Source organism: Leptosomus discolor, chromosome 2, assembly GCF_034619465.1.
Source record: "Leptosomus discolor isolate bLepDis1 chromosome 2, bLepDis1.hap2, whole genome shotgun sequence".
Taxonomy (NCBI): Eukaryota; Metazoa; Chordata; class Aves; order Leptosomiformes; family Leptosomidae; genus Leptosomus; species Leptosomus discolor.
The window spans coordinates 86,766,918-86,789,712 of NC_141392.1; the positions used below are offsets into that span (position 1 = coordinate 86,766,918).

Consider the following 22,795-nt stretch of genomic DNA (forward strand, 5'->3'; position numbering starts at 1 on the left):
GATTTAAAAAAACCCAACCCCAACCCCCCCCCCCCCCCCCTTCATTCCTGAAATACAGCAATGACTAGAATTGTGTTAAAGGTAGACGGACAAAGGACAGGCACAGGAGGAAAAGGAACAATAAACAGACGTGTGGTTAGATCTGATTCCATACTCTGTGTCAACAGAAAATACATTCTGCAAGTGACTGGTAAAATGAGATTCTTTGCTTTGCGATTAAATTTTGGATTATTTTAAGTCCAAGTTGCTTGCTAGATATGTGATTCAAGGGAAGAAAAAAGTCCATGAGCTGTCAGTCCTGCATTGTTCTTTTGGAACTCATCCAGCTAAAACTGTTAGCACATTTGCTGTTTCTGATATGCTGTAAGACTATACTCTGCAGCACCAGAAGATTAAGAAAAGGGGCTTAACACCAGCACAGTTTTGCCAGACTACATCGAAGAAACTGGCCGTTGGACTTTGTTCTGCAAGGCTGCAGGTTAAGCTAATACCTAAACTAGCAGCTAATGGACAAGTGGTAAAGATCATACTCGCTAACAGTGGTAATTTTAAAACACATAATAGTGGCTGTAAATCTAAATAAGGTCTGTAAAAGGAAACATGGATGCAAGGGTGTTTTGTGGATATTTCTGTATTCTGTCATGTGAGTGGTTTGGGGTTTAAGTTTTCAGTTCTCTAAAAATTGGCTTAAATATAGCCTTATTGTACTAGGCTGTTACTTCGATCAGAATGAGTGAGTGTGACTGTGATCAGTTCACAGATACCACATTTTTCCAGCAGTCTCTGAACTTGCCTTTGAGGTCTATTCTCTGAGGTATTTTGCGATTCTCATAATTTCAAGGAAGATTCTGAAATCAGACTGTTAAATAATGATGTGTTAGAGTATTTCTAATCTGAATTGTTCTTATGATCACTTTACAGTTTTTGCCTTATGACAGTTGTATTGGTGTAACTAATGGAGCAGTGAATGCTGTTGTCGTGATGGAGATGAGCAGCGCAGAAATTTGTCATCTCTGCTTCTAAGGCATATTGTGCTATTGTTTATTTGCTCTGGTAGCTGGGATTTCAGTCAGGATGTGAAAAGAGAACAAGAGGCAGGGAAGGAAGAAAAGAAGTGAGGATGTAAGGAAAGAGGCTAGTTTGACCAGTGATGGTCAAAAAGATTTATATATGTCTGAAGCAGAGATAAACCCTCTTTGTAAAACTAATTCTATGTTAAAACTGAACATTCCAGAGAAGGCTTAAAAATTGTTCTTGGTCCTCTTGACTGTATTTTATGATTATTCTTAAACCGAATATCCACAGATTCAGATTTTGAAAATTAGGCATAAAATCTTGTAATACCAGGCATTGAAATGTTTTCAGGGTTTTGCCTAAAAATGCTAGCTTTGCATCAAGGCCGAGGCTCTGAATATGCATGCTGAGGGAATGAGTTCTTGAACCTTAAATATATGTTCAATTAAGTGCATTTTAAAAATTTGTTTCACCTGCTAATGCACTTGAAACTTTAAAGAAATATGGTAGCATTATTTTGTGTCAGTTTTACTTTGTAATTCATTTCACCTGATTCCTATCAGGAATTCCAGGGGGGTTTTTTCACTTTTTTTTCTCCCCTGCATTGTATCTTTACACACTCTTCCAAGTTTGAACGTCATACCTTCTTTCTCTCTTAGGGTGTACCTACTCCATCTGTTCTTGCAGTTAGTTCTAAAATTTATTGTCAAAGAAGCCATTGCATATAGCTCATGGGTCTTAACTAAATATTGCAAAGTAACAGAATGGCATTTTGTTACATCACTTGTATGTAGACTTTTTGCAAATATTATTTGACAGTACCTGTGACTAAGTGATTTTTAGAGTTATGAATAAGATGTTGTAATGTTACAAAGGAATATTTTTCACTCCTTGAATTATTTTAAATTTTTTTTTTTTTTTAATGATGGGAGGATGTATAAGGTCACAAGACCTGTGAATGCTGCATTTGTCTGTGAAAGCCCAATCTCGGTCTCAGTATTGTGTTCACAGCGGATGAGGTTCCAAAATACTAAGCAGGCAACTTAGAGTTCCCAATGGTTTCTGATAACAACAGGTTCATGTCTTCTGGTTTACTTTTAAAGGCTTAAAGCTTTGTGTTAGCTTTAAAACAAACCTATGATTTTACAACTGCTTGCTTATTTTTCAAAGCCAAATGCAATTAAATGCTAGGTATGATTCAAGAAGCGTGGTATGTGTACAGACTGAAAATGAGTATTACATTGAGGCTCTTTCTTGGGTTTACTTTGTAGAAGTTATGGGTTCTAAAAGAAGTTAAAAGGTTGTAAAAACATAAAAATGCTACTGACCTGGCAAGAAACAAACTAAATAGAGTTAATTTGAATTTATGTAAGGTTCTCTTTTGGAATAATTCCTGAGCTTACAGTTTTGTTTTCATGTTATACTGAAATATTTCACCTTTTCCAATTGTTTTATCATGTACATGTGAATTTGGAATTTTAACTTGATATTGGCAGCAAAAAATCCTTAGCTGATACAACTAACGTATTTGCCAAGAATTGAGAGGGAGGCAGGGAGAAGATTCGTTGCATTTAGAGAAGTTAATATTTCAAAGTTGTCTCTGAAAAAGATCTAGCAATTGGTTGATTGGTACCATATACATGACTAATGTATATGAACCTAAATATTCTTTATTAGTTTACTGAACTAAGAAACTGTGTCTAATTGTCACAGGTTGAGGCTGCGCTGGCCACTAACGAATGACGGACACTCTCTATTAGCTCCTCTCCCCTCCAAAAAGAAAAAAGGGGAGAGAAGAAGGGAGAGAGACTTTACAGTTGGGAAAAGAAAACTAAAACAGCTTTAATGAAACAATAACAATAAAAGAAAAGATTATAATAAGAATAAGAAAATAATGAAATATATATAAATAGATACAACACCAATACCGAACCCAACTCCCCCACCCTGATGACGATACGCCACCACCGACGCTGCAGGGCTGGCACTGGGGCAGTCTCAGGCTGGACTCGGCAGCAGACGGGAACCGGAGGCAGGAGCTGGGCTCAGGCCTCAGGCACTGGATTCAGGGATGCACGGATCGGGATCAATGACAGAAGAACAGATAGAGTCCTCCTCAGATGTTGGCCATCGAAGAAGAGAGATTGACCCTTGTGATCCCTCAGCTTTACACTGAATATGACGTCTGTGGAATGGAATACTCTGTTGGTCAGGTTTGGGTCACCTGTCCGGTTCGCTCCTCCCTGTAGGTGCGACCTTTTATGTGCTTGTGACCCTTTTCACTCCTGGCACCCCAACACAGAGTACAAGATTTAGCAGTGACCTTGGTCGCTACAAGAACAAGTATAAGCAAGGGCCTCTCTGCATCCCATTCCTGGGTACGAACTATAAACACCAGGCCTTATCACTGCTAGAAGCAGTCACTGTCTGGAAAAACAGGCTGCTGTTTCAGAAAGTGCAGTTGGTTAGAGGAGACTTAACTGAAAGTTAAAGCACTAAAACAGAATTAGTTCTGGTTTAGCCCAAACCGGGACACTAATTCATACCATAGGAAGCCTGTGTTACAGATGTAAGCACCAGCATGTAAGAGGTATATATTTTTGTATGTACTGTTCAGTTGAGGAAACACTTTTGTGTTTGGATGTTGATCATTAATAGTCTTCCTTCTAGATGACATATTTTCAAGATGGTTTACCAGTGTATATTGAATGTTAACTAATTTACAGGTAGTATCTGTGACCTTTCCGTTTGAAGGATCCCTCCTGTTTAATCAATGCAACATTGTTGTCACTGCCGCCTAGGACGTGGTAACCTGAAAAGATCCAACCTGAGCATAGAAAATGGATGTTAGTGTTTGTTCTTTACTTCCTTGCTGTTGTACTTCTTATTGTAGGCAAGATTTCCAAAAGTGCTTGGTTGCCTTAGGATTGCAGTTCTTACTGATGTTTCTAAAACCTCATTATTCACTCAAAGGTAGTGATTTTGAAAGCCATGGGGAAACTAATGAATAAATGTTGCAGATCAAGATGTGGAGGTGTAGTACAGCTTCCTGGTTTCTTATTGAATGCTTCATGAGCTACATTTGAGACCACAATAATTATTTTTATCATCTTGACCTATTGTAAAATCTTTTTCATAATAAACATGTGGCCAGTGTTTGATTGCATCATGCTTACAGGTACGTGCACTAAGTATAAATGTGTTGACATTCTTCTTTGTTCATGAAATAAATGTAAATGTCATCTCTTTTCTTTTAAGGAAATGATCATCGACAAGGTTAATGGACAGGTTGTCCCTCGGTACTTGATATATGACATTATTAAGTTTAATGTAAGTACTTTCAGTTTTATTGCTTTTATCGTTAGTTATTGATTCTCATTTCTATTTTAATCTTATTTGTACAAGTAAAAGCTTCAGAGTAAATTTAAACATCAAAAATGTTTGGATATTTTGTAACTCGATCACAAGCAATGCATCAGAATTATGATCAAAAGCAGCCTTATAATAGATGTTGCTTTATTTCCACCTGCTCAAGAAAAGATGGCAGTTTGAAACAGTCCATTAAACACAGTTAGAAAATTTCCTGTTTCTAGAGTGCTCTTGAATTGTTTAGGCAGTGAAATTGAGAGGGGATGGAGAAGTTAGACTGTAAGTGGTGCATTTGTTACCAGAGTATCACAGCACTCCTTTTTAGGCTGCTCCATCCCCTCTTTCTCAAATTTCTCTTTGAAACTAGGCAACTAGTCCTCTGTAAGTCCTCAAGAGCAGGCTCTCCTGTTTACACTGGCTGTAGGGCAAATACGTAATATGGAAATACATTGTGGAAGTGTGGAAAAGGAGAAACTAGTCATAAAGTCTTTGTGATCACAAGAAAGAGCTGTTAAACAGTACAGAAAAAGAAACTTTTTTCTTTAAAGGAGCTTTCAAATATGGAGAAGGTTTGAATGTCACCAAAGGGCTCTGGTGTGTTATCTTTTACAGATTTTTTTTTTTTAAAAAAAAAATATTTCTTGTCTTTTTCCCCCTAAAAGTCATGTTATATGTGGAATTTGAAGTTAGTCAGGAGTGTCATGGCAGAGTCTCATACTGAAGCTTATTTGAAGAACTGACCTTCACAACGTGTTCTACGTCTTAGCCCTTATTATGAAATAAATTTTCTAGTGATTTATCTGTTATGTCTAAGGGAGAGAGGAGATGTCCTTCAGGAAGGATTGGTTTAACCTTATATATCTTTTAAAAACTATTTAAAATAATTTTGTGAAAACAGAAAGTGTGTACTGGTTTTGGCTGGGATAGATGGGATAGAGTTAATCTTCTTCATAGTAGCTCATATGGATTTTGGATTTGTGACCAGAACAGTGCTGCTAACACAGGAATGTTTCTGTTACTGCTGAGCAGTGCCAACACAGTGTCAAGGCCTTTTCTTACACCACCCCACCAGCAAGCAGGCTGGAGATGCTCGAGAGAGGGGACACAGCTGGGACAGCTGACCCCAACTGACCAAAGGGTTGTTCCATACCATATGACACTGTGGCCAGCAATAATATCGGGGGGGGGGGGGGGAAGGAGAGACGTCTGGAGTTACAACGTTTGTCTTTCCAAGTAACTGTTATGTGTGATGGAGCCTTGCTTTCCTGGGGATGGCTGAGCACCTGCCTGCCGATGGGAAGCAGGGAATGAAGTCCTTGTTTTGCTTTGCTTGCATGTGCAGTTTTTGCTTTACCTATGAAGATGTCTTTATCTCGACCTATGAGTTTTCTCACTTATACCCTTTTGATTCTTTCCCCCATCCCATTGTAGGGGGCGCGAGGGAGCGGCTGGGTGAGCCTTAGCTACCTACTGTAGTTAGACCACAACAAGGTGTTAAATTTAGTCGCTAGAACTGTGACTAAATAGCCCATGGGAAAACGCTCTAGTATCTTTTAGAGCTTCTGGAAAATTAAAATTATTGTTTCAGTGCTCCTAACGGGACAAACGGAATTAGTAAACCACAGTGCATTTCAGACTTCCGAAACTACCATTGACTCTTCCAGACTTGAGCAAGGTACTACTCAGCTCAAGTAGGCCACTCAGTGTAAGTGGGAATTGCAAATGTAGGCATGGTACTAGTTACCAAAAGTTACTTTGATGTTCTTGGAGGTGTGGTCATACTGTGACTTAGGACAGCTGCTTTTAAAAATGATAGTTTGTGGGGATGTTAGATTAGAATAGAATCTTTTTATTAACTCATTTTAATTTTGCATCTTGATGATCTTTTCTTTAGCCTTTTCTGAAAAGTAGGAAAACCTATGATTAGGACTTTTCAGTAAGCAAAAATTCCTTGTAGACTTCTGAAAAATACGACCGTCTATAACCACTCCTGGGTTCTCATTTTTCCTTTACATTTTCTTAACTGTTCCTCCACATGTAATTCTGTGTTTATTTACCTTCATGTCTTTCCTTGTCTCTGTTGTCACTTTGTGTCTAACCTGCCATTCACTGCTCTTGCTCTCCCTTTGAAAAATAAGTATAAGTGTATGGTCTCCTTCTTCCCTCAGTTTGGGATGTGCATACTACTGTATTAGCAAAATAACACTTTGCAAGTCATAATTATGTCAGTGAAACATTTTTGGGGTGGAAGCGGAGGAAACTTCATTTGTAGTGAAGTATCCAGACTTAACGTGAAGAATCACACTTGGCAAACAGGAAAAAACATCAAAGGATGTCCAGAGGATTGTTAAGGTTTGGGAAAAGTCTGCTTTTGGGCAAGGCTGTAAATGCTTTAAAGCTTGTTTGGTTTTTTTTTGTTCGTTTGTTTTTTAAATGCACTGGGAACCAGAGGGAGGCATTAGTTACTATGTAATACTATTTTAATGTCAAGGACAAATTAAGGTAATGTTATCAGTATGAGCACAAGCAGGGCTTCAGCTGCAAGAAGTCCTTAGCAATGGTCCTACTACAAAGATTAAAAAGCACAGCGGTTTTTGGATTAATTTTAGTAGCTTAATTTCAAAAATGGGCACCTGAGGATGTTTGGCTTGGCAAGAAGTGATCAGCAGAATTTTGTCACCAAGAGAGGTAAATGTATTAAAAACTTGTAAGTAGCAAGAAAGGATGAGTTCTTTTTTAAGTTGTGTAAGTTTAGATTTGTGTAAATTTTCCTGGCAGAGCTTTAAATCAAACAATTACACAAAGCATCAGTCCTGTTTCAAAACATCTCCCTGCCCCTGCTTCCAAAAGGACCCTCCACTCCAAAAAGCACCCCAGATAACCTGACAGACAGCTATATGAGGTGCTTTGGAATTTGACGTTACTCCTTTTCATCTTGAAAGTAGTTGTCTTCTGAAGGAGAATGATGGAGTTGCTGTACTCACTATCCATCATGTGAGTTACAAGATGTCCAACATGTCCCCCATCTTATCCTCCACAGTGACTCAGCATACTCTGCTGTTAGAGGTGTGACATTGCAGCTGGGGAAACGTGAATACAAACCCCGTTGATGAACACCTTTGCTCAGGCAAACCTCGTGTTTTAGTCAGGTCTAGTGAACTAGAGATATTTTCAGCTGACCTTACTCTCAAATTCTCAACCTGTTTTGCTAGCTAAGTGTTATAAAGTTTTCTGGCTTTGTCAGAATATTCCTTCCAAAATATTGCAGTCACAAATTCCACATTAAGTCTGAAAGACTTATGTGCACTATTAATACTGCAGAGAATTTGTGTGTTAGGTTGACCAGCACTAGCATAAAAATTCAGAAGTTAGTACTAAAATAAGGTAATATATAGTTTTTCAGAATGCACCATGAATTTATAGTAAGATATATGCCAGCTTGTGCCCCTCAGGGTGACTGTAAATAGTACAGTGAAAGCTGTTAACGTATACAGAAAAATCATGGAATTAAATTTTAGATCACAGGAAAATAGTGTCATATAATTAAAAATTTCTGAATGTAATTTACTGTAATATCAGTTTGAACTCTTCTCAGTGTATTTGGCCAGCATTCTTGATTGTCATGCTTCAAAATTGGAGTGGAGTGTACTCCATTCTTCTATTTATTTTAGTTCTTCATTATCATGGTTTTATGGGGTGAAGTAGTTTTAAAATTCACGCTTGTAAGTGGAGCTGAGACAGGGCAACCTTATCCCTATTCTGTGCCATATTTCTCTGGCTTTTAGCAAGCAGGCATGTAGGACTGAAGACTGATACGTAAATGAAGCCCAAAATGCTTAGCCTGGCTTCCCTTCATCTAAGTTCACTAAATACCATGACCATTGTTACCTTTTATGAGCAGAAGTTGTAAGAGGATACATTTATTCCTAAAAGCTGTATGCTTAAAGTTTCAGCCTAAAAACTGAATATCACTAACTGTAAATAGTTGTATTCAGTTTGCCCCTTGCAGCTCTGGCATTTAAAAAGTTAAGTGTTTAAGAGACCAGTGTCAATTTGAGATTTTAGAGAAGCAGCAGTCTGCTAGTTATGGGTCAGCTGAGAGTAAAAGTAACTGTTTTCGCTTTATGTACAATACTATGATTTTTGGAGAACGTCATGGAATAGAGGAGCTGAGTGTCTCAGTACACCACGGGATCTTTCTTTGGACTTAGTTGGGATGCTACCAGGGCATGACCCAGAGATGGTAAGGAAGTTACCTTAAACAAGGATGATGTGTTCATCAGGAGAGAATGGCAACATAAACTCTACAGTGAGTAGAAGCTATAGAAACAAATGAAAGACAATAGTAAGGGAGAAAAATGAGAGAAAGCGAGTGGGCAAAGACCTACTTTTTACAAATTTTAATCCACATTGTTATCAGTAAGGCTTATTGTTATTTAGCTTTTTGATTTTGCTGTGGTGTAACAGGAATAAACTGCAGCAGCCTTCTAGAAAGAACCAAAGGAAACTAAGAGAACAGACTGATTGAAAGATGTAGTGTGTATTTGGGTCTAGATGTCTACACAGGAAAAGTCTTAGGAAGAAAGAAAATTGAAAATTGAGTTTCAGTGGTTGGGAGAGACCTGTACTGGAGTTCTTAGGGAAAACATGGAAATACTCTGTCTTGCTGTCTCTTCCCATAATAGCTTTTATGTTGAATTCTGATGCTTATCACGTATAGCTGCTGCAAAAGTCAGTCTTCAGGGATGCCGATGGAACCCTTTGACTTCATTTCTTTTAATCGCTGTTTCTGTGACATCTAGTTTCTAGAAGCTTGTGGTAACGCGTCCCGTTGTGTTACAAGAGATGTTTATGTCAGGAAAAACAAACGATTCTTCAGGAGATTAAAAAAAAAGATATTTACTTTTTTAATCATAATTTTCTTCAGTCTGAATCATGATGTTGATCATTATTAGTAGCAACTCAAAATATGACATTTCTGTCTCACTGCTTTCATCTCACATGCTAAAATCAAATTCATAGAAAGGAAGCTATATGCTAGTGAAATAAGCCTGCCTTTCGACCTGACTGAGGAAACCCAGAGCAATCCCTGCTTTTACTTTTATGCTTTGCTTGGTTCTTTCTGTAAACAGCAAGTCAAAGTATGTAAAATCATCTCTCAAATCCCATTCTTAGAGGCTGCATACACATATCCTGCTAAAGGAAACTTTGCAAAGGGCAAGATCCTAGTGATGAAAGTTTATCCTGTTTTTAAGTAGTTAAAATGATCTCTGGGACAGTTGTGTCCCTGTCTGGGTACAGTGCTCTTGAAACAATAGTTTGAAACTTAACATTGCTCAGGGACCATTCTTACCAAGTGCTCCGAGTTGTCATTATCCTCTTTTGGAGAGTGGGAGTGTGAACGTGGTCAGACAGCCAGTGGCTTCAGGGACAGAGGTGAGCCTTTGCCATATAGGTTCACCAGTGTAGATGTACTCAGAGTGTCTTCTAGTTCACAGACTTGGGGCTTACCTCTCTGAAGTTCAGAAGGTGCTGCTTTGTGAAATAAGCTATTCTGCTATTAATGTGCCTTAAGCGGCTTAGGATATGGGACACGAAGGCTCCTTACATTGAAAAGAAGAGAGAGAATCACGACATACAGCAGAATTCTTTTGAGGAGGGTAAAAGAAGTTCCAAGAAGCATGAAAACTAGTATTCTACTTCTGCTTGTCTGTGGAGAAGATGGCACCAGTGTGGGAAAGATGTCATTATCATGCCAAGTCACATTTGGCATGTGAAATGTTTCTAGAAGTAGAAATCAATTGTAACACAGTTTATCTTTTCTTACAACCTAAATGGATTTTTTTTTTCCTAAGAATCTTTTTCTTATTGAAAAGTGACAAAGTATTTCTTAAAAATGCATGTATTTGTTTAGCTTTTAATATGCTAATTGATTTTTTTTTTTTTGGTCCACATGTCACTGGTTATGTGTGTGCTCTGCATGCATGAAATCTGGATATTTCATATTCCTCTGAACAGAAAAGGCTAATGGCACCCAACATTCCTTATGGTGTTTAGTCTTAGTGAGTACAGAGCTAAATCCTTGCAATGCCTGTTACTTTTCAGCTTACTGTTTTGTGTCCGCATGTAGCTGAGTTCATTATTGGATGTATAACACTACCTCTTTCACCTGAATAGTGAATAAAAAGTTCAAATTCTAGTGTAACAGAGGAAGCTAACAATAGAATAGTTAACAATTAGAATTAATTAGTCCCAGAAGCAAATACGAGTAAATCCAAATCCCTATTAATCAGAAACAATCCACAAAAGAACATATCTTCATTCTCCAGTCATCTTTGAGACAGCTCTTCTTGAGAAACCTTGTTCTGAGAGGCTCTTTCTTAGATCATATTCAATAGCTACATGTAGATATATAGGCACTAAACTTAAGCAACTATTTTCTTTCCTTAGCTAAGTAATAAAAAGTAACACTGGCATCATGTAGGATCTAATTAATGCATTCTTAGCAAAGATGCTGAAAATGGATAGTACTTTCCTTTTCTTTCTAACCCTGGCCTTTAAATTTTCAAACTCTAGCCAAGTTTTCATGAGACCAGATTGCAATGGTAAGAATAGACTGAATGCTTGAAAAAAAAAATTATTTTAATGTTTTGAAAGGAGATAGAATTTTGATTAAATTTCCTAATACTCTGTGCATTAAATTAAGCCAAGATCAAGATTTCTTTGGTTGTCATTATGCGTAACAATGCTGTAGCTATTAGATAAAATTTGTCATGGTAAACAGATATGCTGGTCATAAATCCTGCCCACAGCCAATGTGCTCATTGAATTCATGCATGAAACATTTTGGTTTTAAATCCCTGTAAAATATTACCATGTCTGACTTTTCAGTTACAAACCTCATTTTAAAGTGATGTAAAGCTCACAGTACATGCTGTGTCTCATTTATTATCCTATTAACCTTATCTTAAAAATGTACTGTGAAAATTTTGATGGCACAATTTAGGGATGCAAGTGTTTAATTGCATCTTTTCTGTTTACAAATGCACCTGGCTGCCAGTCACCCTTCCGCTCCTACTTTTTATTCTGAGGTTATTGCTCAAATGATCCCACCTCAAAATACAGATTTAAAATGCTTTTGCTACTAATAGTACTCTGGAAAATGAGAATGCCGTGCATGTGCTTGTTCGTGCACTTTTTCTATTATTTCTTGCAGAGACATACCTAAGAAGCGCCCAAATGTTTGTAACAGTGCTCCTGCTGTGTGTTATGTTCTCAAAATCTGTATGTATCACTTCATTCTATTATGGCTCAGAGGTGTCAGGTAGATGAAATACAGAGCATCTACTCAATTGTGTCTTGCGTTGCTTTCTGGTGTCACACTGGGAGAGATGTATTAAGATTGCTTTCTTCTCCTCCTCCCATTTTTATAATGCAGTTTATTGAGAGCAGGGGGAGCTTGGCCAGGTAATATGTTTGGTATTCTTTAGGCTCTATGAACAGGGTAGCATTACAGAATAGGGAGGGCAACAAATGGTGGGCTGTAGGAGAGCTTATAAGATGGAGAATCAACAGATGCTGCAGAAGCTTTTGGATCTGTGGAGATGGATGGACAGAAATGCATCTTAGCTTGTCTTTTTCAAAGTCTTTCTTGCCTTATTCCCCTTCCCTGTTGATCATCTTTTATTCATCGTTGAAAACCTGACTTGTATGTCTGAGCAGCAAAATTTGCAAATCTCTTTACCTATTCTGTAAACTTCCAAACAGATAATTTGTGCTTTCTTCCCTGTTGCTCCTTCTGCTTGAGTAAATGCATATGCAACTGAAAAGCAGCATTTTTATGCGTTTTTGCATCCCTCTTTTTAAAACTCTTCTTTGCTATATGCCTATAAAGACTAAATTTTCATTGAAGAGTGATAGTGAGTACATACTGGTCAGGATATCTTTTGGGTTTTCGCATTCTTAATTTTTTTTTTTTTTTTTTTTTGTAGAGTAAGATGCTCATGGTTGGGGAGCATTCTTTAGCATTATGATTAGTTTAAAGGTTGAGTGTTTTACTTGCTGGTTAGATTGTATGAAAAATACATCTGATTTCTTCCTTTCCCTTGCATCTCTGAGCTAGATTCTCCTTTTACCAACCCAGGGTGCATTGTGGATTGCGGTGAAGGCAGCTTGTTTTCCACATTTTCAAAAATAAAGAATGCTTAATGGAATATTATATAAAAGCAAAGGGGGAGTGTATTAAATTTTGTCATGTGTTGTTTTATTCCCCAACGTAAGTGTTTCCATACCTTAACATGAAGGATGTCTCATGAGAAGCTTTTTGAACGGCAGATTATTGCTAGTGTAATTGTCAGGGGAAGAGGCACAAAGTGTTGCTCCTGGGAGACAGATACGGGAACAAGTAGTTCTCCAAGAGCAGCTTTAGAAGTTGCCATGATACTAAATCCTTTATATTTTTCAGGTGTTTGGGTTCTGTAGCTTTACTCTTACTTGATGTGGCACTTTTTCAGCAAAACGTGAAACTTGCTACAAAAAATACAAAGCGAGACCTGAAAGTTTAAGTTGCATTATAAATGAAAATGACTAAAATATTTCAGACATTATACACTTTAGAGAATAAAGTCCATGAACATTTTTTTTTTTGTTCTTGGAAGGTCTTAAAGAGCTTTCTTTTCTCAGTGTTTTTACTAAACAGTTTTCTGCCTCTAACACTTTTAGCCTTAGAAAACCTCACTTTTTATTTGCAATATTTTTTTATCTTCTTCTTATGTTAGGAACGGTAACATATGATTAAATAGAAAAACCATCTCCCTCAGCTTGCAGTTTATAACAGTCGTTCCCATAGGAACTGCCAAGAGGACTTAAACCCAACTTCTGTCTCAGGCAAATATTCCAATCTCTCAAGAATCTGGCAGTGATCGCAACTGAAGTGGAAAGTATGGAAAACTTTACAGTGGGGAAGGTTTTCCACCTGCATTATTATGTCCAATTTCCTAAGCAGTGATGAAGTCTAACACTGGTCTTTCTTTGTCCAATATATTTCAAAACAGGAAGAACTGTAGGTAGAATAGAGGATGGTTGGAGGGTATCATATTGAAGCAGTGGGGTTGTGTTCAAATGTTGTTGTGTCTTATTTCCCTAACTTAGTTTTACTTCCTCCTTTTCTACAATTAATCTAGCCATAATATTTTCTGTTTTCAGCTTTCTCCCTGTCTCTTGCTTTCCCATCTTTTTCTTGTTTCTAGGGGAAAAGAACTAAAAAAAAAAAAAGAACATTAATCAGAATGGTGTACCAAATCTAAAATAACTGTATAATTCAGGATAGGTTTTATGAAGGTGAAAGCAGGATTTCTCCAATATTTTCTTTTCCTTGGCTAGTATGTTTGAATAACCTGAGTGAATATTATGGTCTAGGAGAGAATGTGAAGGCTGTATTTTCATCCTTTTTAGAATATTTCTCTTATTTAAAAGAAATATGAAGAAAAATACCACTTTTCTTTTCAAATGAGTATAGTAGTAATTAATCAGTATTTCTTACTCATAAGCTAACCATGCACACAGTGAACCAGATGTCTTAAAGACATTTTGTGTACTGTAGTTACGGATCTTTTACAAGTCTTTGGGAGTATAACATCTATTACAAGCAGATACTTAATTTTCAGTTCTATCATGGTTTAGGAAAGGTAGGTGGTTCCTTTTCTAAGATAGTATTTGTGAATCAGTGCTGATTGATGGTTACTACTCCCCTTCCCTACCCGTTCCTAGTTTTTAAGAGACTCCATACTTACTATACTAGGCAATCTTATTTTAGGTATTATGAAGTGATTTATATTCTAAAAAAAGAAAAAGGTGCCACCATTTTTTCAAGTATGAAATGCCCTGAAAAATGTCTTTAAGATGTAGGAATTTTCCCGTGGTTCTTTAATTCACTGGGGTGATAATTCTTCACAAAGACAGCCCTGTAAAAGCCCAGCAATAGCTATTCTTATGAAAAGTCGGTGTGAATGGCTGATAGAAAGGAAGAAAGTGTGAGGAGAGTAGAAGCAGAAAGAGAAAATATTGACTGGACCATCTAGTATCTGTTGCAGTTAAGGTAAGGATGCCTCCATACTACGTGCAACAACAGCAGTAGGAAAAATAATGGGAAAAACCAGAAGCAGTAAAGCCCTGTGTTCGATATTTGACTTTGCAGATAGCCTAAGTTCAGTACAAAATAAATTATGTAAATTTATATTCACTAGGAGAACCACATGCCATCTTTTTGTGTGTACATATCTGATGATGATGGTGAATCTGTTTTATAGTTATGGGTTATTAGAATTTTGACTTTTACTTCTGTAATTAAAATGGGAAAGTTCATCTACTCCTTAGATTACTTGAGGGGAGGCAGCCAGTCTAGACAGAACGTAATTCCTTCTGGTTTTAATCATTTACATACCAGTAAAATCCCCTTATTGAGTTCTGTTTTTGAAGGCTCAGAAGGATTTATAAGGATTATAAAGATCTTAAATGAAGCCACTGTACATGCAGTCATCAATGAATTGGACTCAGTTGTCTGTGCTCCTGAAATAGCAGCTGCTAAGCTTTTGGCACCAAACTGGAGCTTTGTTTTCAAAAGGGAGGGCTTAGGTGTTCATCCATGGTAGAAACCCATTTCCGTAAGTCTGCCGCCTTATTGTACAATGTTAACGGTGAGAGTCATAATTTGGTCACTTCAGCTGATAGTGAATATTCTGCCTTCGATGCGTTACCTTTACACTGGTGAAGCAAACTTCTCATCCACTTGTGGTTATAGGTTTTATGGCTTTTATCTTGAATTTCTATTCCGTTTTGGTCATTACAAGGAAGGCAGGAAGGGAGCAAAGTTTGTAGTACAATCTACTTTTTCTGTTTTGATCTTATCTGTTTAGTCACAGTTTTGACAGTCTTGCAGTTTCATTCAAGTAATGTTTACTAATAAAAAAGAGAAGTGTGGAGCTATATTTGTATGTTCTGTTAGGCCTTGATGTTTATGCATGGGCTACAAACTTCTTTGTTTATTCATACATATTTGAATTTATTTTCAGTGATTTTTTTTTAAAAACTTTTTTTAAGGAAATACAAATAATTTAATACATGTCTTAAACAATCTTTTTAATAGGTCTCATTCCCCAAACCGTTTTCATTCTGTGGTAAATCAAAGCGATATTCCATTGTATAAGCTGACAACATATAAATAGTAATTATGTTCCTGCAGCACATCGGTTGAATTGTTACGATTGAAACAGTATTTCACAGGCTGTACCTCACTGGTGTCGAGATGAATTTTAGAAACATTTTGAAACTGCTAAATTCCTTGCCATTACCATATCTGTTTTGAATATTTGAGTGATAAAAGTTAGAAAAAACAGTTTTTAAAATGTATTTTCAGATTATAATGGTTGTCTTGCCTTTTGCCTTTTAGAAATGCAAAATTTGAGAGTCATAGTTCTACACAATTTTTAATTTCTCTAATAGTTTTAATCCTGTTTTAAAAAGAAAATGTAATTTTAATTAAAAGAAAATTTAATCAGAAATGAAAAAAAACTTTTAGGTGATTGAGTATAGTAATAATCTTATTTGGAGAATGAAACAGCAGCTTCAGGTTGTTCTTTACGTAAAGCTATGTGTATCAAAAAAATAGCAGCATCTATAAAACCACAGTCAGAAGAAATACATGCCAGACCATTAATATAAACTGCAAAATATTAGACTGCATGGTCTTCACAAGATGGGAGAGCTAATAATGGGCTTTCATTGGAAATGCAGATGTCAGCTGTGGGTGCCTTGAATTGTCAATAATAGCGTTAAACACGGGGTAGAATATCAGCCTGAGCTCATTCTTTATTCTTCTCTCAAAATCATTAAAGCTAAGAGAGTTGTGACATATGTACCGCTATGGCTCAATAAGTGAAGGCGTGCGTGGAACGTATATACGTGTATGTGCTGAATTATTCATGTCTAAGGTACTGCTCTGGGGAAGCAAATGGAGCGTGCTTTGCTGGCCCATAGGCTTTGAACCATATCTCATGAAGCAAGAGAATAAATATTCTCGGTTTATCCCAGACCAAGCTAGTTATCAGCTGTGTACACAAGCCCAGGCATTATTTTTCTTTTTGGTACAGCTGCATTGGGAAAAAGCTGGATAAGTATCAGATTCTAAGAGAAAGTACTTTTGTAGGATTTAGCACCTACATACTGCGTTTTGTTATCTGTACTGCATCCATCTGAGTAAAGGAGATTGCACGTAAGGCTCACTCAATTTACTGAGCTGTAGCCACCAGGTCATCCTTAGAGGCAGGGGAAGGGAGACTTAAACCTGGAGGGTGATGGTAGCTCTTTGGGGGTACCTCTCTCTTTGTGGAGAGAGGGGACCGAGGCAGGGTGTGCAGCATAATGCCTGTCATCCTCTTACACCCATCTCAGTGATTCTGGCCGTCTTCCTATACTTAATGACCTGGGATTTGAGTTAGTTACTGGCCCTTGTAGCCATATCAGCATGCGGTTGTGACTTCAACACAGAGGTCTCTGTGAACCGAGTGGAGGGCAGGAGCTACTGCAGAACAGCCTGTAGCTTGGCCACATTCAGTCTTTCGGCACCCATCTGGAGGAATGTTATTGGGCCTGTGACGTTTTGGTGGTTTTTCTTTTTTTGGTTTTTTTTTTTTTAGCTCCTTTCAGCAAATAAATTGCCTTCCTCCACCCCCTCAAGACAGTGGATATTAAATGAGCTGCAGACCGAGTTTTTTAGTGTTTTTAAACATGTATTTCTTTTTGTGGTACACTAGGTTCTTATGTGACTTATTGTGTATGGGCTCTGTTGAGAAGTTAATTTGAAATGATGTCAGTTTTAAGTTTAGAAATGTTCAATCCTGGATAGATTTCAAAGCTCAGTAGAAATCTCATTTTACATTTTGAGGATGTGTGGAGGATTTAGTTTAAAATCAAAACAATATTTTAAAGTGTCACATCTATTGCAAGCCCATTTCATGCTGTGACCTCTTAGTGCAATACACAAAGTTTGAACAGGTGAAGAGAATTCAGCTGCTCAAGGAAGAGGTGTTGATTCAACAGATGATTCCTCTCTTGAGGTTTCTCTAAACGATATTTTGCTTTAGGATACATTTTAATTACAGTGAGGGGGAAGTGTAACTTTCTAGCATAGATAGGAAACACATGCCACTTGTTAATTTTGTTTTACGCTTTGCTAACAAACTTATTTTAGATTAAAAATGTCTAGAATAGGAATTATCATGTAATGCACTCCAGTAACTACGCTGTTAGGCAGTGGTGACCCTCCTCCTTCTCAGACAACTAAAAACTTACATATTGAAATAAAATCTCAAACATCTGAATGCTTAAATTAATAAAACAACTGTATTGCCTAAAAACATACTTGTATTTGATGCTTGGGTTTAGATTATACATGCATCAGTGTCTTGTATTTGGACAACTTTTAAATGTGTGCTTTATGTACTAAATAATCTCCTCCTGTTTTTGTCAAGCTCTGCAAATTACTTATTGTAGCCTACATTACCCTCCTACTTATTTACTAAAAGCTAGGATTTTACCACTTGAAGGTTTTGGATCTGTCTGGGATAGAAACATTGTATATTAGCAATATTTTTGTCATTATGCCAAGTGTCTAATAACAAAGAAAAAGTCCTTCTCCTCCTCCAATATTGCTTTTATTCAGTATGTCCTTGATTTAAATTCAATTTTATGTTAATTTTCTTACTGCTAATGTCCTGTGCTTTTCTGAAAATGAAATACTCCTTAACTTCTTAGTTTACTTGGCTGATGAAGAAGTTGCTTGGCAGCATTATCTGTATTTTCCCATCTCATATAATCTTATGTCAACCTAGCTCTGACCTTTGTATCATGGAACCTAGTGGTAATACACCCTTCTGCTTAACAAGCTTTGAAATAAAAATATATGATTGGCAGAGCTGCAGGAAATAATTAGTTCCAAGTAGATGGGAGAAGTGAAAGGATTATTTAAAGGAAAAGAAAGTGATTTCTCTGGTTTATGGTGCATATGAAGTTGTCTCAGCTTTTAATTTAACTATTAAGGGACTGAAATAAATTTAAGTCACTTTGTAAATGTGTTTTTGAATGCATTTTTGAATGAATCATTGTAAAGAAGCCCTCTCTATAACTTTGCTGCTTACTGGAAGCTCAAATATTTGAAACAATAATTAGTTCATTTGCTCTTTCATATCTACTCATAAAATGTGGCTGAGTGGAAAAGCTACTGTACGGAAGAGAGCATGTGCACTAGGTGTTACTGAAATGTGCCTAGAGAACAGTTTATGATGTTCTTTGAAATAATAAAAAATATGTATATACATTTCCCAGGAAAGAATTCTTCAATCAGTTCTTCAGTCAGTTGTTACAGAGATCCAGGTGTGTTTTGTGTGTTTGAATTAGATATACAAACCAGGATAAGCTCAGTCACTGTATAGATGAGTTCTCAAGTACTCTGTATGTGGTGGAAGAAAGAAGGAAAGATAGATTCTTCAGAACTTTGTCTGTGGCACTTAAAAACCTGTAGATCACACAGCTGTGTTCTGCGACAAATGGATAAAGAGTGAGCTACTCTCTTGCTCCTTGGATTTTTCCATACTCTAATTTTCCATTCATTTGCATGGCTTTTTACTTAGAACACCTTCATGTATGAAAAGAAGGCAAAGCTGAAAGCAAAGTTGACAGCCAGATAGGCTTTCTTCTTTGTCACAAGCATGGATCAATGACGAGGTATTAGGAGACATTTCACCCATGCTGTCACTGGCATTGTGCAGGATGTGCTTCCCCCAAGGTGATGCTGGCTGTGCTGCCTCTCCTTGTACAGATTGAAGCCAAGTCCTGAAAGAAAGTGGTTGTGAATTACATGAGTTATGGGAGCAATGCATAGTTCTTAAAGCTGATGCAATGAATGATTGAGGACTTTTGATCGAGGTCTAGTAAGGATCTAATGCTAGGAAGGAAACGTAAGAGAGACTTAATACCCCTTCGGAAGCATGAAATGTAAAACATTATGGTGAAAGCCAGGATGAGTTTGGAAAGAATGTGATTAAACTCATGTTGGTCTAAAACTGGCATTCCACTTTTTTCTTAATTAAGATATCTGTTCAGATACTACTCACTCTGTCTCTTACCTTTGTATGCCTCATGAGAATGTCGTGTTGCCATTTATTTCCTTTGCATTCTTTCAGGTTGACCAGTTCTGACTCTTTGATGCATGTTAGAGCAGGGCTTTTTTCCTTTTACAGTCTCTTTCCATTTCTCTTCTAGTTGTGTTTAGTACAGGAGATAGCTGGTTGCTGGTTCTCCTGCTCATCTGTACTGCTACCATTGATGATCTGAGTCCCATATCTTCCCAGTTTCCTGTGCTCGTTGCTTTTAACATTTGAAATATTCTGGTTTTGAAGCCAAAGCTCTCTGAGCTTATTCTCTGTGGACTGTGAAAGGGATGGGTTTTGAAAATTATTTTTTTGTGTGTAAACGGGGTGGCAAATGAGAGATTATCTCACATAAATAACTGCCAGTGCTGTATCATTCTTGTAACAATGCAAATCTGTGAGTTTTGTGCCTTATTGCTATGGAAATTGCATGTCTGATTGAAACTAGCTTTAGAATTTGTAAGTTGCCGGTAGCTTATTTTCTCTTAGTGATATCCACAGTGTGTTGTCCTCGCTATCTAATGCTCAAAATGTAATAAACTTCATTACAAGCAATTATTAATCTGACAAATGCATATTTTGAACACTTACACTATTCTGGTGCAATGCACTGATTATATAAAGAGCAATGTAAAGCTACTGTTCTATTTCAGGTCTTGAAAGGTCAGAGTATGCTACTGAGACTTAGAGAAGGGCTTTTACTACCTTGCTATGACTGAGCCATCACGTATCTTGCAGGTTTTTGCAGCCACTGTTTATTGGCACATTTTCCAACTGCAGCTGTATTTTTCTCTTTTCCATGACAGAAAAGCGAACATTTACGTAATTAATGCTTCTTTCAAGGCATTTAAAGCAATGAGTTTTCTTGACTGGTGAATCGCAGTGTTGTGTTGTAATTAAAAGTTTTATGAACAAAATGAGATAAATGACTTCAGAGGAAAACTATGCGGAAAAGTATGTAGCTGCTATATCCAAAGCAATAAGTAGGGAATATTTAAATTAATTTGCTTAACTTTGAAAGTGTTTAACTTACATTTGCTTGAATGTGTTTTATATATTATTGTCATTCTATGAGCTTTGATTTGATTAAACCTCTTACAGCCCAAGACAAATACTTGAAAACCAAGTATTTGGGAATAACATATTTGGATTTGGTAATATTTTTGTGTATCTGTATGATTATAAGTGTGTGAGGAAAACTTCACTGTTCAAATGATTTGGTGTTTGTTTTTAATACTGATTTTTGTAACTTGGCAGGGACAGCCTGTTGGAGACTGTGATTTTAATGTTCGACTTGCGTGTATAGAGAAAGAGATTATATTTCCACGACATGAAAAGATGAAAAATGGTCTTATTGACAAAGCACAGGAACCATTCAGTGTTCGAAACAAACCATTTTTTGACATCTACACCTCAAGAAAGGTAAACTTGATTTCGGTTTCTTATGTTCTGGTGCTAAAGGCAGCAAAGCAGTGTTGCGTATAGGTTTTACCTCAGCTTTTTTAGGTTCCAGTGAGTTCCTCTGCTCACTGAGTGTTCAGCAGTGTTTGGGGAGCGATTGGCAGTTTGCAGTACTCTGAAAAGTGGTATTGGGTTACCTAATCCTTCTGAGTTGCTATTTTCACATATTTAAAACCAGTGCTTTGGCAAAACCTAATTCTTTAGTTTCATAATGTTGAAGGATGATGTAGAAGTTAATAGCTTCAGGTCTGAAATGTCTCTGAGCTCAAGGGAGTGTCTGAGAGCTATGTTGTTTACAATATCCTCCTTCGTAGGTAAGAATATAACGCTCTTTTTACTTCCAGTCCCCATTTGGCCATAGTATAAGAATCATGAGTTGTGCTTGGACTCCCATTTCATGTCTAGCAGTGATTACTAAGAGCCCATTCTAGTTAACGTCTCCACATTTTACTTACTAAAATAATACCCTAGGTCTTCTGAAGTAATGCATATGACTTGCAGATATATGTGTGAGTTCCTGTCTTTTGTAGTGCACTTCTTTTCTTCAGTATAGACATATCCTACCATTCTATAAAATACTTTTATTCTCTTCTGTGAATTAAATGGCTCCTGGATAATACTTTCTTCTAGAGGAACCTGTTTTTCTCAGCACTACTGTAAAAAGTAGTCCTGTGTCTCATCAACACAGAGCAAGGAACATCAAATTGTCAGCTTCCATTTGCTTTTGTTATTTCTTTGAGCCTGCAGCAGGTGATGAATCTCACCCCAAGAGGAGCAGGAATGGTATTTTGGCTAACCAACAGTGGCTGAAAAGTAAATAAAGAGATAAGACATAAGCTAGACTTTCAAAAAAATCTGGCAGAGAGTGGCAGTCTTTGGAAAGTTCAAGTCACAATTTTATGAGAAGTTTGTGTGGATAAAGCACTATAAAATGTTTTGATCACTCCTCTGTGGTGTTGCATTTTAAACCCTCAGCAAGTTTGCTGACGACACCAAGCTGTGTGGTGCAGTCGACACGCCAGAGGGAAGGGATGCCGCCAGAGGGAAGGGATGCCGCCAGAGGGAAGGGATGCCGCCAGAGGGAAGGGATGCCGCCAGAGGGAAGGGATGCCGCCAGAGGGATCTTGACAGGCTGGAGAGATGGGCCCGTGCAAACTCATGAAGTTCAACAGAGCCAAGTGCAAGGTCCTGCACCTGGGTTGGGGCGATCCCAAGCACAAATACAGGCTGGGAGAGGAGTGGATTGAGAGCAGCCCTGTGGAAAAGGGCTTGGGGGTACTGGTGGATAAAAAACCTGATTATGAGCTGGCAACATGCACTTGCAGCCCAGAAGGCCAGTCACATCCTGGGCTGCATCAAAAGAAGCATGGCCAGCAGGTCAAGGGAGGTGATTCTCCCCCTCTTCTTTTCTCTGGTGAGACCCCACCTGGAGTGCTGTGCCCAGCTCTGGGGTACCCAGCAAAAGAAAGACATGGAGCTGTTAGAGGGCGTCCAGAGGAGGGCCATGAAGATGATACTCAGAGCTCGTCTCCTAGGAGGACAGGCTGAGAGAGTTGGGTTTGTTCAGCCTAGAGGAAAGAAGGCTCCAGGGAGACCTCATAGTGGCCTTCCAGTACCTAAAGGGGGTCTACAGGAAGGCTGGGGAGGGACTCTTTATCAGGGAGTGTAGTGATAGGACATGGGGAAATGTTTTCAAACTGAAACGGGGTAGATTTGGATTAGATATTAGGAAGAAGTTCTTTACTGTG

General features: G+C 37.7%; 1 protein-coding gene across 2 annotated transcripts in view; it reads left to right on the forward strand.

Moving 5' to 3' along the window:
- Positions 1-22,795, forward strand: part of RNGTT (RNA guanylyltransferase and 5'-phosphatase) — a 183,300-nt gene that overhangs the window by 49,420 nt on the left and 111,085 nt on the right. For both annotated transcript variants that reach the window (XM_086461388.1, XM_086461389.1), the window contains exons 10-11: positions 4,273-4,344; positions 20,844-21,008. In XM_086461388.1, coding sequence (XP_086317514.1) covers positions 4,273-4,344; positions 20,844-21,008 — 237 coding nt within the window. The remainder of the gene's footprint in view (positions 1-4,272; positions 4,345-20,843; positions 21,009-22,795) is intronic.